General features: G+C 37.2%; 1 protein-coding gene across 2 annotated transcripts in view; it reads right to left on the bottom strand.

The window, feature by feature from the left end:
- The window catches only part of KIAA0319L (KIAA0319 like), a 56,783-nt gene extending 39,358 nt beyond the window's left edge, over nt 1-17,425 (bottom strand). For both annotated transcript variants that reach the window (XM_070950236.1, XM_070950235.1), the window contains exons 1-2: nt 17,243-17,425; nt 9,922-10,090 (exon numbers count right to left, since the gene is read on the bottom strand). In XM_070950236.1, coding sequence (XP_070806337.1) covers nt 9,922-10,063 — 142 coding nt within the window. In that variant the 5' untranslated portion in view covers nt 10,064-10,090; nt 17,243-17,425. The remainder of the gene's footprint in view (nt 1-9,921; nt 10,091-17,242) is intronic.
- Between the last annotated feature and the right edge of the window lie 82 nt (nt 17,426-17,507).

Here is a 17,507-nt window from a genome sequence, read left to right on the forward strand (position 1 = left end):
CTATATTACTACCATATAAAAGACTATTGAAGAATAAAAATTAAGCAGAATTTTGAGCTGACATGTATCGAATTAACTGTCATGACACATCATGTCAAATTGATTAGCTTACTAATCAGAAAGTCATAAGATGCTTTTTCAAACTGAAATCTAAATGGATTACATCTATAGCACTACAGTAACTATCCCAAAAAAAATAGGTGTTATCCTTATAAGATTTTGTCTTGACAATGGAAGTGGACTTCTGGTTTTTAATGCCTGGTGTATAGTTTCTTGGATTTTCCTTTCAAGATACAGATTATATTTGTTTTTTCCTAGTCCCCTGATACTGTTCTCCAGAATTACTCAAAGAATAACATACATAAAAGTTTGGCAAGTTTCTTACTCCCTCTCAATTAATAAATTAGTTAATTACCAGTAGGCCCTGAAGATTTAAATCCAAAGGAAATAGAAGGTTTCTGACAGTCTCAAACTAAGGTCCTAGTGGCTAGCCCTTAATCCTGTTTTATACAATTGCGTAAACTCTTCTAGAAAAACAAGCAAGAAGAGGAGTTGAGCAATTCCACATTTTCTTTCTTATCTTTTAGCATTTTGCCATTTTCACTAAGCAGCAGCAGCTGGTATACCTCATTTCTCCTGCTCTTCCATAAAATTTTGAACACAAAGGTATTTTGGTTGTTTCCCCCCTCTTTTGTTAAACTCAACTGATTCTGCATTCTTCTTTACAATTCGAAATATCTTTATCCGTCACTCTTCTACCTTCTGCATGTAACCAACTCATTTATTTGCAGATTAGTGCTAAATTTGTCATTGGTTTTATCTGCATTTCCTCCTCTCTCTCTCTTTTTTTTTTTTTTGCCACAGTGGAATTGGGCTTCTTAAGGCTTTCCTGTTCAAATTATAACTGGCTTCAGTTTTTTTTTTAAATTCAGACATTCCAGTGTTATTTAAACAATATTCTGTAATGTTCTGTAATGTTGATGCAACTTTTCCTCAGTTAAATCTTCCCTAACGAATAAAATGCAGTTAAGCTTGAGTTATGTAGAAGGAAGTTACAAGACATGCCAGGAATTGGAACAGTGGGCAGCCTATACATTTTGGTAGAATATAATGAATTTTCTAGAAGGTCTGTATATGGCAGACCTTCCTTCTAATATTTATCAGAGTAATAAAAATTACCCATCACTACTGCTTCATGTCTCCTTGAAAGATTTAGTTTGGAAAGCATCCTTCATCCAGGTTGTGTAAGCAATAGTCGATAACAACAACCGCATGTACTTTCTACAGTAAAGTACATATATAATATTTTATACATTTTTAAAAGTTCATTCATTGATTCTTTGGGGAAGCATAGATATTTTTAATGCACAGTGCAATTTCACCTCCCTTTCCATTGCTTTTGTTCTTTTTAACAGCTATATTCGCCAACTGCGATGTTCCACAAGCGCTTTCATTGCTATGAAATCATATTTAGTTTCCTGTACTCAAGAGTTCAAGCCCATCCTGCTTACTTCTTGTATTCTGAACATACAGAAAACAAAGGTGAGAAGCTTGTGAGCCAATATTATTCCTGATCTTTTAAAAATGAGTTAAGTAGGTCATATTTAAAAAAAAACCATATCCACTTTCCTCTATAGAGTGCAAGGCTTCATCCGAGTTTCTTACATCACAATTTTCTTTTTCACAACACCACAGAATTCAGTTTAATGTCCCCTTGATTAAGCCAAATATATTTTTATCAGTCCTGTGAAATGCAACTCATTTTGTTCCAGCAGTCCATCAGGTGTTAGGCACAAGGAACCAGAAGCACAACGTGAGATGATTGAGAGTTATCACTTTATTGTTGCAATGTTTATTTACAAGAATCTCGCCAGGCTGATTGCATTCTCTTGGGAACAGTCAGATAAGGCTTCAGGGTAAAGCCAGACATGCTGATGCTTTCTGTGATGTACGGACTCTAAGCTCAACGCCCTCTTCATACCTCCCCCCACTGTAGCTAGAGATTCTAACACATCAGAGAGTCTTCAGATCACAGTCCTGAATTCAATTATTTTCCACTAACATCATTTGAATAGTTTTAGTCTTTTACCTGCACCATATTTCTCTTGTTTCCCAATTCTCTACTATGGCCCAGAAAGTTGAATAAGATGAGTAACTGAATCCCCTGGTTGAGTATCCTTCGCAGATCGTCTAAATCTACAGTGATAACACTATATCTGCTCTTGCAGTATTACTGATATCACATCTATTACTTAGAACTGATAATTGATAGTGGATTTTATGTATCTTGAAATTGTTCTGTTATATTCCTAACCCATGCTTTTGGAATGAGTTATCAGACATATTTGTTCCATAGCTCTTCTCCTTATCATCTTATACAATACCGCTGTCTCTCCTCTGTCTTTCAGGGATACATTAGCCTGGCGCATTTTCAGCCAGGCCTATTTTTCTTTCCCTGAAAATTCAAAAGAGCCAGTTTCTTCTCTGAGGGCCTCAGAGCTGTTCTGATTTCCAGTAGTACAGAATATTTACTAAATTATTTGTTTCTGGTTGTCACTTTTATTAACTGGGTTTGTTCCTTCTTTGATTCTTGTTCAGACAATATGTAGAGTTATTACTTTTATCAGCTTATGTAGCAATACCTCCACTGTTTAAGCTAATAAACCTCCAAACTCTCCTATGAGGTTGTGTGGCAATTCACTGCACCAGTCCCCCAACTTTTTTTTCAGGTGCCCCCTCTAAGTTGCACTTACTCAAATAAGTAATCTATGGAGTCTGGAAATAAGACTCTGGAAAGAGTGCAGAGAAGAGCAACAAAGATGATAAGGGGACTGGAGGCTAAAACATATAGCAATAGCACTTAGACTTATATGCCACTTGACAGTGCTTTACAGTCCTCTCTAAGCGGTTATTGCCCCCAACAATCTGGGTCCTCATTTTACCGACCTCAGAAGGATGGAAGGCTGAGTCAACCTTGAGCCTGGTGAGATTCAATCTGCCAAATTGCAGGCAGCCGGCAGTCAGTCAGCAGAAGTAGCCTGCAGTACTGCACTCTAACCACTGCGCCACCGCAGCTATGAAAAATGGTTGCAGGAATTGGGTATGTCTAGTGTAGTGAAAGTAGGACAAGGGGCGATATGATAGCAGTATTTTCAATATTTGAGGGGCTGTCACAAAGAAGGGGGGGGCAATCTATTCTCCAAGCAACTGAAGGCAAGACAAGAAGTAAGGGTTGGATACTAATCAAGGAAAGAAGCAATCCAGATCTGCCAAATCCCCACTGAACCACCCTAGGATCAGTTTTCAACTGACTCTAAAAGAGAGGAAAGGGATTCTCCCCCACCCACCCAGTTTAACAGAACTAGAAAGCACCTGAATGTTTCTCTCTTCTCCCGTCCTGCAGTCTTTATTTCTGAATAACAGGCATTTTCCTTCTTTGCTACAGAAATAAGCATTATAGATTTTTCCTGCAGTTTTCAGTGTTGTGCTAATTATTTCACCAGAAGTTAGCTTCAGAAGATTTTGACTGCATCAAAATGAAAGGCAAAAATAGAAAGGCAAATATTAAATAGAAGGGCACAGTTTCTATGCTTATGTTTCTTTGCATTTTTTTTCTTTCTTAATCTCAAATATGCCATTGTAATGAACTGGGAAATTCTTGTAATAAAATGTCACTTCAACTAAGTTGTAATTGGGAAAATCTTTCAGTATCATCCTTTATCCTCATTACAACACTTAAGAATATGTATTTTGTTTATATCTCACCTTTTGATAGACAAATCAAAGTGGCTAATGTAGCAATAGCAATAGCACTTAAGATTTATATATAGCTTCATAGTGCTTTATAGCCTTCTCCTTATAGCCCTCATATGCTTGATAGAGACAGCATATTTCCCTCAACAATCTGGGTCCTCATTTTACCAACCTTGGAAGGACGGAAGGCTAAGTCAACTTAAGCCAGTCAGGATCGAACTCCTGGCATTGGGCAGAGTCAGCCTGCAATACTGCATTCTAACCACTACACCACCACGGACTCTTAATACCTAATATTTCCCCCTCCCATTTTCTCCACAACAACAACCTTTTCAAGTGAATTTGGCTGAGAGAGAGAGACTGACCCAAAGTCACCCAGTTACTATCATGCCTAATGTGGGACTAGAACTTTTCAAGTGAATTTGGCTGAGAGAGAGTGACTGACCCAAAGTCACCCAGTTACTATCATGCCTAATGTGGGACTAGAACTTGCCTCCTAGTTTGTAGCTTGGTGCCTTAATTACTACACTACACTGGCTATTATGACAATAAAACTGAGGAAGTAATATAAAATGAAGAAGTTAAAGTGCCCTGGAACTTGGAATTCCAATAGACAGGCAGCTGCCACGTAACACCCCAGACTTAACAACTGTCGATAAGAAAGACAAAAAAGCCTGGATAGTGGACGTGGCAGTATTTGGAGATGGTAGAAGAGAAGAGAAAGAACTGGAAAAGATAACAAAATACAAAAACCTGCAAATAGAAATAGAGCATCTGTGGCAAAAGGAAGCAAAGGTAGTACCAATAGTAATAGGTGCCTTAGGTGCAATCCCAAAACAGCCGGGATTCCACTTGAATACCATTGGCAATGACAATTGCAAAAGGCAGCTTTACACAAAACAGCTTACATTCTGTGATGATATTTCTAACACCTTAAACATCAACATCTGCCTATTGTAGATCCTTGGGAATGCCTATCTGTCCTTGGGAAGGACTTAATAGGCAGACAAAAATGCCAAATCCAGTTGAACATCTGGTTGACTGCAATGAACATAAGAAGAAGATATGGTCAATATCTTACAGGACTATTTTAAGGATGAAAATTTTTTTAATGAAAAGCATTTGAATATAGTATGCTTATAGTGTGCTTAAATATTGCAAAAGAGTACTGTGAAATTCAGAAATTTATTATTAATATTCATTGGTCAATGAGCGATTCATAACCTTTTTCAAAACAAGGAAGGAAAAGAAAGAAGAGGAAAGAGGAAAGGAAAGGAAGGCTGTCTGCAAAATTCACCCAAAAGACAATAGTAGAACTAAAACAAAAGAATGCTCTTAACAGTGGGGAAACAGACAGCCAGAATTTATTGCAAATGCTCTTTAGAGATCTCTCACACCAGGGCCCCAATACACATAGGGGCAAATTTAACTTGCAGCAAAAAACAATTTAAATTCTTACAAGATGTTATATTTGCCAATTGCATTGATTAATCCATCAAGCTTCCTAACAATTCATTACAGAGTAATTAAAAAGAGGACACAATATTCTTGCCAGCTTGAAGAAGGAATGGTAGGGAGGAAATGAAAGGAAGAGCATTTAACTTCTGAATATAGTTAGGCAAAGCAAAATATTCCTAATTATATTTTCTTGCCAGCTGCCTCATATTTAAAATGCTTAATTTTAAAGTTTTCCGTTTGCGGCCATTATCTTTGTGCTTATGTTAGCATTTGTCTCACTAAGTTCCAGTTTGTTTTGCACTGTGCTCTCTAAATGAAATTTATCAATGCATGAGGCAACAAGGGGGTTGTTTTTCAGAGGGCTTATTCCAAATCTGATGCTGATTTAGGGATGAGGGAAAATGGCTGGCGCAAGGTCACCCAGCTGGCTTCTGTACATAATTGCTGGACTTCATCCTGAGTTTCTCTGCCCCTATCCCAGCATCTTAACTTTTAAACTATTTGGCCACAACAGAGAGTATTTTTTCTCTTGTGTTTTGGCTGAAACAACTTAGTAAACTACGATTATATTATAAAACAAATAAATTTCTGAAATTTATTCTGGTTCTGAAAAAGATGTTTAACAAACTCTAGAAGAAAATTCAACAATTTACAAAGTTGGTCTGTACAGAGGAGAGCATCAGGGTGGGAAGACTGGTGTAAAGGAATCTGTGAATTAATGTTCAACTATATCTCATTAGGATCTAATCTGGGTCAGTCACCAGGACCAGAGATTTTGTCTTCCGAGCTTTCTGACTTGTGCTGGAGTCCACCTTCAGGGAACTTCGCTCTGCTAGAAGAAGCTCAGAAGACAAAACTTCTGGTCCCAGTGACCAACCCAAATCGGATCCTGCAACATTATCCTGGGACACCTATATTCGCCATATATTTCATCACTCCACCAATGATGTGACTGATTTTCAAGCCTTATGCTTGAACTATAGTAGTATTTAATTTCTTACGTAAACTCTTAATATGCTTTAGAAGCTTCTCAAACTAAAGCAGTTTTGCTTGCTTTAATATGCTTCAATCACATAATGGCATGTTAGACGTCCTGAATAACCATCAAGCAGGAAATAAGCTTGTCTATTAAAGAGTCACATCATAAAATCTCTACAGATTACGTGACAGCTTTAACATAGGCTCTTAAAGGAGAGATACTGAGGAATCTTTTAAGCACTGAGGTCTACATAAGATATGGGGTCAGGTTTCAGGAGCTTCATCTGCAAGTATGAATGTTCAACCTGCACACAAATGTATACTACTATTTGAGGCTTCTTACTCATTTTCAATTATAATTATGATATACACCTCTACTGGGATCAATTAAAAACCCAGCTCAATGCCTATAGGAAAAGCTAGAGTTTTACAGCCATCCAGAAGACCAACAGATTTGGGGCTATTCAGATCTCTGGAAGGAGGGCAAGCACTACACAGATTAAAATAAAATCATTTTAGAGAAAAAGCAGTTGGGCATATTAATAAATTCCTCCTTCACATAAGTATATTTAATTTCAAGAGAGGAACCACCTGGAAAAATACTGATTTTAACAATTTAGAATCACATCACTGTTTGAAAACAATCAGGACTTTTTAATGTGCAATACACTAAGCGCTAGACAATATCCACTTGTCCAGGAGGGAACAGAAGTTTGTCTGTTGCAAGAATACATTTATTCATTTTGAAAGGAGAGAGGTTGAGACAGACTGTGCCAGTACAATCTGCTAGAGAAACCCTTCTCAAATATTTTTTTAAAAAAATTGAAACTTTATGAAAGTTTCCTGGCTTAGCTTGTCAAAAAACTTTTGGTATATATTTTGAAATGTGCACAAAATTTGGAACATAGTAATCTGGAATAAAAATGTCATTGTAAGAATTTGTTGTTGTTGTTGTTGTAAATATGAAACAAGGTCAAAATGTTGTGAACATCTTCCTCACAAAAGCTGAAATGTTTATAGAGGAAGGGGAAGAGTTAAAGAAAACAAGGAAAGGTGTACCATATTTTTCGGAGTATAAGATGCACTTCTCCCCCCCCCCCAAAAGAGGGTGGAAATGTTGGTGTGTCTTATACAGCCATTTTTGGCCTCCTGAAGCCCCGCCCCGCTCGTCCCATTTTTGCAAAAAATCGGCCTATTTTTTGCAAAAATAGAGTGCGCAGAGGGTTTGGGAGGCCTGCAGAGTGCTCCTGGTGGCAGGGGAAGGCAAAAACGCCCCCATTTTGGTGAAAAATGGGCTTGTTTTTGCGAAAATGGAGCATGCAGAGGGTTTGGGAGGCCTACAGAGTGCTCCTGGGGGCCGGAGAGGGCAAAAGCCTTTTTTTTTTACTTACCTCTTCGAAATCTTGGTGATTCTTATACACCAGTGAATCTTATAGTCCGAAAAATACGGTATTTGCAAGATAAGAATTATGACAACTCTTTAATACAAACAACATGCTTGAGAAGCAGGCAATAGCATTGTAGTACAGGGTACTTATTCCTTCAACTGTGTCTTAGTTCTGCATTTAGGATATTCCTGAAATATGATACCTGCTTTACATTTAAAAAAAAACATCAAGAACAAGACAGCACTGAAACATAATTTTGTGGAATTTAGGAAACAGAAAACTAATCTCAAAGAAACAGAGGCATTCAAACTAAATAATTTGTGATTTCTACTTTTACTGTGTATCCCAACCAAAAATAAAGATAATAAATGTAAGAGACTTTAAAATCTATGGTTTTTGTATGTGCAATGCTAAAGATCAATGACTCACTTACTGCATGTCAACTTAGTCAATTTTACCAGTTATCAAATGTCAAAAAAGACACCAGACAATTTACCAGAGGTTAGGAGGAAAAGAGAGATTTTACCATACTAACATAATGAGTTCAAGTATAACAGTGACAGTTTAAGAGCCTTCTCTAAAGATACCAGTTTTCCAGTTGATAAGAATTTTTTAGAAGAAATATTTTTGAAAAAGCACCTAATTGAGATAAAATGCTGCACTATTTTGAGAAGGGTTTAACAAATTATCCTAGCAATTTTCCATAGGCCATAAAATTGACTTACCGTATTCTCCAAGAGTTCTCCTTGCAATACCTCTTTAACCTTGCAAATACAGGCTAGATACTAAAGCTCCTTCTCTTTTTTCCCCCTGAGTCATTGATTTGTCTTCTCTGACTGCTTAAAGAGAAAACTTTCTCCCACTGAGAAGTACCTGCTAAGTCAGCAAGTGATACAAGCTCCCTCCTTCCATTTTCAGGACCACTTTGGGAGTCACATCGTACAGATGAGCTTTTGAACCCAATGGCATTCTATAAGGAAGTTTGTATCAAGAACCTTCAACCAAACACAACTATTTAGCCATTTTAACTCTGTTCCTGAATCATATCAATGTAGCTCTTTAATAACTAATTACAGTTAAGTCTTTGTACAATGTCATTATCATTACTAAAAGAACCTGTTAACAACTTTTATTTAGATATTTCATCTAATTTCCAAATATTTTCTAAGTGCCTTAAATCTTTTTAATCCCTTAGTTATATCAAAATTATTTACATGAGAATGTAGAGGTAGCAAGTGTCTATGGTATAGTTCTAAGATTTTGGAATTAATTTGAAAGTTAAATATTTCCTGCTAAGTATTTACCTTTTCTATTTCTCTCTAAAACAATCTTACATATCCCTATAGCCCAGGGCTGTCAAACTTGCAGCTCACAGGCCGGATGCGTCACGCGCTGGCCATGCCCAGTTTAGCGAATGGGGAAAAAATCACGATACATTCCGTGAGACCACCCTGATAACGTGAGTTTGACACCCCTGCTATAGCCCCTCATCAGAGTTTTGTGTGGCACATAGAACCACCCTGTCCTACTTAGAAATGGTGTGTGTATGTATAAGTGTATGTGTGTGTGTATATATATAGATATATATAGATTAGATATAGATATAGATATAGATATATAGATATACAGATATGAGATAGATATTTTAGGATAGTTTGATACATATATACATACATACATACATACATACATACATACATACATACATTTGTGGAAAGAAAAAAGTACCTGGTATAGAAAAGCATTACACATTAATTGCATACAACATACATAATTGGCATCATTTACCATGTATTTTATATTAGAAGATGGGCACCCAAACGCTCACAAGAAGCAGACACGCTCATTTAGAGCTTTGTATTTCAAAAGGAGAAAAAACACTGTGTGAAAACTCAGAGCACACAGATGGTCCGAAGGCGTAGGTAGATAAAGTGCCAACTTAACAAACCTTGGCTAAAAATCATATAATGTGGGAAGCTCTATGTCTAACTCCTGCTTAAAAGTATTTCAAGAGACAATTTCCAAGATAATGATATTCAAGGTGCAGTCAACATTTATTAAAAGGTAACACCTTTCAGGAAAACAGCTCACTTAAAAAAACATATGTATATGCATTTAATAAAATTTCTTACTGTAACAAGATGCTACCAGATACTTCTGATTGTTGACTACTAATAGACCAACATGGCTTTTCTCCTACAATGTTAATCATAGCAATGGGTGTTCATAAGCTTTACATTGATAATTCATAGAACATAAATCAAATCTGTTTACATTGCACAGATTGATATATACTTATTCATTCACAATTTTAAGTATCTTGGAAAGAAGCATAGAGTCTCACCTGTGCAGAAAGAGAGGGCACTGAGGCAGATAAATACGTAGATTAGAGGAAGATGGCCCAGACACTTGGCAGATTTTCTAAAGAAGAGTACCAGTGGATTCAAAAAGCTGATGCTGAAACTGCTTTCCAAACTCTTCTCCATGGCCTTTGCAGACAGGCACAGAGCTCTCTAAATATAAAAGACATACAATTTAAAATATTCCGATCTCCAACTACAATCACTTTTGGAAAACAATTATACCTATGTATTGAGACAATGAATAAACACTATGCATAAAAAACAGTTTCTACTATTTGTCATTAAGTTCTAAGATTTGCTCCTGAATTTATCTTTAAAAATCCCATACAGCTATCTTAACTGGTATATAATTTAGAGGTTAAAGGCAGGGTCCCCTATGGCCACATGATGACTTATAAAAGCAATTAATCTTCAGACATGAAACAAATACATGAAAGGAAAACTACATGTGGCAAATTCTAATTTTTTCAAAGTAGTTGCCTACATAATTCTAAAGGCTGCCTGCTTGACATTTGTTTACTGATAGCCAGCTGTGTTCACATATCAAAATACTCAGTACTGAAACCAGCCCACATTTGGAAACAGTAGCATATTATGAAATTATGCAATGCAAGCAAAGCAAACTCAAAGCAAAGCATGCAAATTCAATGGTTTTTAAATGGAGGCTTTAGCCATAGTTTGAAAGTTAAAAGCATCCATGTAGAGACTTCTAGTTCCACCTATGCTTCAACAAATGCAGTCCATCTGCTAAACAGGTGGAACTAAATGTTACCACTTGCTTATTGGTATTTCCTAGCACCAGCCAGAAAACAAGATAGAAATTGGAGCAAGCAACCAGTTGAACTGCAATGAAAAAGTAATCTTAGCCAAGTAAAACCTGAGCTTTCTTTCTACTAGAAAAATGAGAAACTGAAGGTTAAATAAAGTTGCAATCCTTTGCTTGCAGCTACAGGTAGTCCTCAACATACGACCACAATTGAGCCCAGAATTATTATTATTTTATTTTTTTTTAATTTGATTTATATGCTGCCCTTCTCTAGAGACTCAGGGCGGCTTACAATGCATTAAGCAATAGCCTTCATACTTTTGTATATTTATACAAAGTCAGCTTATTGCCCCCACAAACTGGGTCCTCGTTTAACCTACCTTAGAAAGGATGGAAGGCTGAGTCAACCTTGAGCCTGGTAAGATTCGAACCTGCAGTAATTGCAGGCAGCTGTGTTAATAACAGGGTGCTTTAAACCACTGTACTACCAAGGCTCTATGTTTGCTAAATGAGAAATTTGTTGTGAGTTTTGCCCCATTTTACGACTTTTCTTTCAACATTTGTTAAATGAATCACTGCAGTTGTTAAATCATGGTTGTTAAGTGAATCTGGCTCCCCATTTTTTTTATTTAGACTTCTATACCGCTTCACAGTGCTTTACAACCCTCTCTAAGCGGTTTACAAAGTTAGCATATAGCATATTGCATATTAGCATATTGCATTAGCATTAGCATTTTGCCCCCAACAATCTGGGTCCTCATTTTACCCACCTCGGAAGGATGGAAGGCTGAGTCAACCTTGAGCCGGTGAGATTTGATCTGCTGATCTGCTGAACTAGCAGTCAGCTGAAGTAGCTGCAGTACTGTACTCTAACCACTGCGCCACCTCGGCTCCCCATTGAATTTGCTTGTCAAAAGGTTGCAAAAGATGATCACATGATCCCCAGGGACACTGCAACTGTCATAAATATTAATCAGTTGTCAAGCATCCAAATGTAAATCATGTGACCATGGGGATGGTGCAACGGTCGTAAGTGTGAAAAATGGTCATAAGTCACTTTTTATTGTTGTAACTTCGAACGGTCACTAAGTGATTGTTGTAAGTTGGGGACTAACTGTACTGTATAAATTGTATTGATTTCAGGCATGTTTCTTTTATTAAATTTAAATGGAATTCTATCAAGAATGATTCTACCTTTATTTTAACTCTCAATGAACTTCTAGTCTTATGCCTATACAAAAAATAACTAGTTGGTCCTCAACTTACAACAGTTCATTTAGTGACCATTCGAATTTACAATGGCATTGAAAATTGTAACTTATGACCATTTTTCACAGTTATGACCGTTGCAGCATCCCCATGATCATGTGATCAAAATTCAGATGATGGGCAACTGGTTCATATTTATGACCGATGCTGTGCCCCAAGGTCATGTGATCACCTTTTGCAACCTTCTGACAAGCAAAGTCAATGGGGAAGCCAGATTCATTAACAAGTGGGTTACTAATTTAACAATTGCAGTGATTCACTTAACAACGGTGGCAAGAAAAGTCGTAAAATGGGGCAAAACTCATTTAACAAATGTTTCACTTAACAACAAATTTGAGGCTCAATTGTGGTTGTAAGTCGAGGACTACCTGTCCTGAAATAACCTACAGAAAATAGGATTAATACCCAATAAGCAGTAAACAATCAAGGAACTCCATAGTGCAATCATAGCTATATTCTCTTCTATTGGTAAAATAACCTCAGTACAGTCCGTGTGTTACAAAAGTGTATACTTTGGTGACTCAATCATAACATAGATGAAGAGAATATGCCCTTCCACTTTTTCTTGTACCACAAAGGCTTGCATTGTCTGATAGGGTCACTACAAAACTGTGGTATTTAGTTGCTGGAACCAAAAATGTGATGTAACTTGAAACTTTGGCTCTTTCCCAAAACAAAGCAAATTTTATAATCTGGTTATTGTAGTTCACCGTGGAAAACGAACAGTGAAGGGAAAAACAAGGCAAAATTATAATAAGAGGCAGCTTCAATCTGAGGGAACTTCATTACTGCATCTGAACTGCCTCACTAGTAAATTTTGCTGTTTCCAAACTCTACTAACAATTTAGCGCTGGATATTGTTAAATCAATTTAAATACTGAAACATCATAAAATTCCCTTTTCTTTCCTATAGAATAACGTATCCACATGACAATAAGCATTGGGTTAGATTAGTATTATTATCCTAGAAAAAAACATAGAAGTTTGTTCCTGATGACTTGGATAGCCTGTTCATCACATTATTGGATTACATAAGGGATCAGCCATGCCAGAATCAGTGCAAAACTTCTGCAGTGGCTGCACATGAAAAGAAAGTTCACCTGAAAAGCTCCTGAAATACTGCAGAGGATTCTAGGGTACATTTTCAGCTTGCATTAGGAGTCAACAATGCTGGAAGACATGTGACAGCCTGAACTCCCATGTATGGCAGGTAGTCATTAAATTATGACAGCAAGCTGTCTAGTCTGCCTATATCATAACACTGCTGGATTCATCTATGCCTTGCATCTAATTTTACGTTTTGCTCTAGGATGACTAACAGAATTAGGTTACTGCTACTATGTTTGCCTTCGTTAAAATACCATGAGAACATAGGAAGAGATCAAAGTTCAGTTCTGTCTTCTGTAAATGTGGAAGTCTACAGTACGTGGCACAATGAATATAAGTTTGTTGCAAAACCAGATATTCATCTGGTATAATACCGTAGTTCATATACTCACTGTAGGTTACATAAAAAGGCCAAATTTGCAAACTTTAACTCCAGCTGTTTTTTTAACTCTTTTTATTATTAACGAGACAACAGGCTGTTATAAAAAATCAGTGATTTGCTTCTTGTAATTAAAGAGTTACAGCATGGTTTAATGATACACATAGGAGGACAAATTGCAAAAGAACTCTTGGAGGATTTTTTTTCCTGCTGCTGCTGAATGTTTTTAAGTATGGGCCATATTCTAAATTACTCAGTATTCATTCAATGTATGAATAACTTAACACCAATTTTTTTTTATTAAAATAATAGCATTATTATTTCAGTCATACTGATTTTTTTTCTTAAGTCACTTCACCCTACACTATGTTGCTGGTGAAAAGCACCAGCAAAAAGAAGTTGCTACTAGAACTAAAGTGAGGAGAAAATCACTGAGACTTTTTAACACATAAGAAACAAACATGCTGCTAAGTGTACTTACATATTCAATGCAGGGTTTTAAAATTGCATATGCAACTATAGCAATAAAGTTTTGGCTTCCTTTTTAAAAATAAATGTAATAATGACCTGTCTGTGAAACAAATGAATTAATGGATCACTGACCAACCAAGTACAAAACAAATACTTCAAGCATGGTCTTTATTACAATTTGCTATCCAAGTAATATTGGAAATATCATTTATACTCATTCCTGATTCAAAGGAGATGTTAAATGTATTCACTGAAGATATATTAGATATACACTATTTCACAATGTAATGGTATAGTTTCATATATAGCATATATGTTTATCAACATGCCAGATTTTTTTAATAAATGAAAAGGACTTGTTATGCACAATTTAAACGCTTCCCTTAGTGTGTATGCAAATGGATGCATATTCATTATTCATCAATATACCATTGCTCACTTGACTCAATTTAGGTTCATTACTGTTTTAGCAGAACACTCTATTTCACAATTATAAAGCTCTTAATACAGCAAATATAATTTAGTGTTCAGTTATCAAAAAAAAAAACAACTTTCCAAGTTAACTCTTTTAACAAGCTTTTAACACTCTGAAATATTTAACCATAAAAACATATTTGTATCGATCAAAATATCCTTATTTGAAAGGTTCCTCAGTCTTAAACAGCTGACAAAGTTAACATTTGAGGGATGCTACTTTGAAATTTCTGATATTCAAAGTGATTTTTTTCAGAATTTAAAATAAAAGGCTAACTTAAAACCAAAGTGTTCCTTTTTTCTCATGGGAAATTAAATCAATTTTTTTTTAATTTTAGATTTTTTAAAAAAATCTGATTTCTAAATTAAAGCTGGTCCTGTCTGTCACAGAATCTACTACTAGAATCTCTATGAGAAACTATTTGGGCAAGCTCTGATAGGATAAATGGAAAGTCCAGAAAAGTAACTCATAAAGAAAATCAAAATATAAGCCCATTGGAAAACTCTACTGCAACAGGAGTGGATAAATATTTCCAGTCAAAATAGTACTATTCACCTCCGACAGATTGCTTGGACAAAAACAAAGCAAAATCAACAGTCTACAGAGACATAGTCTCCTTTGATAGGTAGGTACCTATCTAGCTAAATAGGTGCCTACCTATCAAAATAACAGTAGACAGTATAAGAGTTATATAGCTAAAAGAAAAAGCAGGCTCAGATATTAAATGATAATTTTAATCCATAAAAATAAGGTCTCAGCTTCCAGCCAGTATATCCTAGCAGTTCTGAGAACATAGAACATTTCTGTCTTCCTACTGATATTCAGCTAATAACTACATGGATTATATTAATCCACTCAAGATGGATACAGTGCATGGAGTACCAGGAGGAAAGGTTGCATATATATTAAGGAACAAATTATATTTGTTAGAAACAAGTTCTCACTTGACTTATTTTAGTATTTATTCATTTGAGTTATATAGCCACCCATCTCAACCACATGACTCTGCGTGTCTTATAATTAAAAAACTACAAGAAAATACTACCCAACCATAAAAAGAACATACATAAACTAATACAAATGAACAATATCCATAGCAAGGGCCTAAAAGCAGTCTACATCCAACATAACTGCTGTATGAGCTCCTTAAAATAAGGCTATTCCTGTTTTTCCTAATTGTTATGCCAACAAGTCCAGGTTCAATTCCTTCCACTTGTAAAAAAAACAAAAAAGAGTACCAAATTAAATTTCCCATATTTTCACTTCAGTAAAAGACAAACACATGTGATATAGACATCAGTGTTTTGCACTAGTTCAGTTTTGTACAATAACTTTAATAGGTTATAGGAGCTGTATTTTCTATAATACATTTGTTAAATATCTGAAGTAGCATATCCAAGCTTATTCTTAGTTCTGTAACTACCGTAAAAACTATCCACTCTTCAGTGACAACTATCCTATGTCTAATCAAGTCCTAGACTCAATCTTCAGCATCTTTTGCAAAAGGGGTACTGTAGAGACAGGGGCCCTGAAAACCTTGGAGAGCTGATTAACCAATTTCCGGGCTTCTAAGTTTCCATAATGCTTTGCTGTAGTGCAGGAAGCTGTGGCCAGGCACATCTGTCTCTGCTACCCATGACTATATATATAAACTTTTCAGTTCAGACATTGCAGGTCAAGGGTCATCATCATCATCACTTGCATATCCCTTTGTTAGTGAAGTCCAGGTGGGTTCTTTTATTTAATTACAAGACTTATAAACCGCCTCGCTCCAAAGTATTATGAGTGGTGTAAAAAAGATCAAGTTAGAGTATGGAAAGCAAACAGAACAATAAAAAAGAATTGTAAACTGTATTCACTAACAGACAATAATGGTGAGAGCAACATAATCTAAATCAGTGATTCTCAACCTGTGGGTCGCGACCCCTTTGGGGGTCGAACGACCCTTTCACAGGGGTCGCCTAAGACCATCGGAAAACACATATATTCAATGGTTTTAGGAATAACTTTATGGTTGGGGGTCACCACAACATGAGGAACTGTATTAAAGGGTCGCAGCATTAGGAAGGTTGAGAACCACTGATCTAAACAAATACTTAATTGCACCAACATGGTCTATACATGATGGCATGATACCTTACTCTACTTTTACACCCCCGATTCTTAAACTGAACCATTTTATTTGTATTGTTATATGATTTGATAGACGGTTTAGTTCATTTCTGGGCTGTAGAGGCTCTATTGATGTTCAGTAAGCGACTCTGGTTCTGTTTTGCTGGTCAATAACAGAAATAAATGTAGAATTTAGAACAGAATAGAGCTGGAAGGGACCTTGGAGGCCTTCTAGTCCAGCCCCCTGCTCAGGCAGGAAACCCTATAACATTTCAGACAAAGGGTTGTCCAATCTCTTCTTAAAAACCTCCAGTGATGGAGTGCCAAACACCCTCACGGTGGGGGGGGGGAACCCCCAGGTTTTAATTTTTCCGGGGGGGGAGGAAGCAAAAAAGTGGGGGCCACTCTTGTTTTGGGGGGGGAGGAGAAGCGGTTCCAACGAGGGGATTGGATCGAGGGGAACCAACTGCCCCGGTTCGATCCCACGACAGGCCGGTGAGGTAAGTAGGCAGGCTCCGTGGACAGTCGGCCCTGGAGCTCGTTGGGGGACGGTCGTGACACGGGAACTTGGACCGTCTCCCTAACCACAACCGCTCCGGGGACCCTTAATCCCCAGCGCTCCCCGTCACGGAGGGCCCAGCAGCTGCCCTCAAAGGGAGCCAACTAAACCTGAAGGCGCCGAGGAAGCGCGCAAGGCAACCCAACCCAGCAGGCGCTACTTACCGGGAGGGCCGCGGTGAGGGGGACAGGTGTTCTTGGCCGACAGGTGAAAAGGCGGGGAGAGAGCCCCCCTGAGGTAAAACTGACGGAGGGAAGGGTCCTCCTGCCCGTGCGCCTCGTCAGGGCTGCGGCTTTACCGCCACCATGGCCAGGGAAGGTAGGCCGCAGAAGCTCCCCGGCACCTTCTTCAACACCTCCCCTCCCTCCCCCCCCCACACCTCCACCAAGTTTTTTTTTTTTAAACAGCCCCCCCCCCTCTCTTTAAATC

This window comes from Pituophis catenifer, unplaced genomic scaffold (genome assembly GCF_029215685.1).
Source record: "Pituophis catenifer annectens isolate HBS135680 unplaced genomic scaffold, rPitCat1.0.hap2 SCAF_9, whole genome shotgun sequence".
Taxonomy (NCBI): domain Eukaryota; kingdom Metazoa; phylum Chordata; class Lepidosauria; order Squamata; family Colubridae; genus Pituophis; species Pituophis catenifer.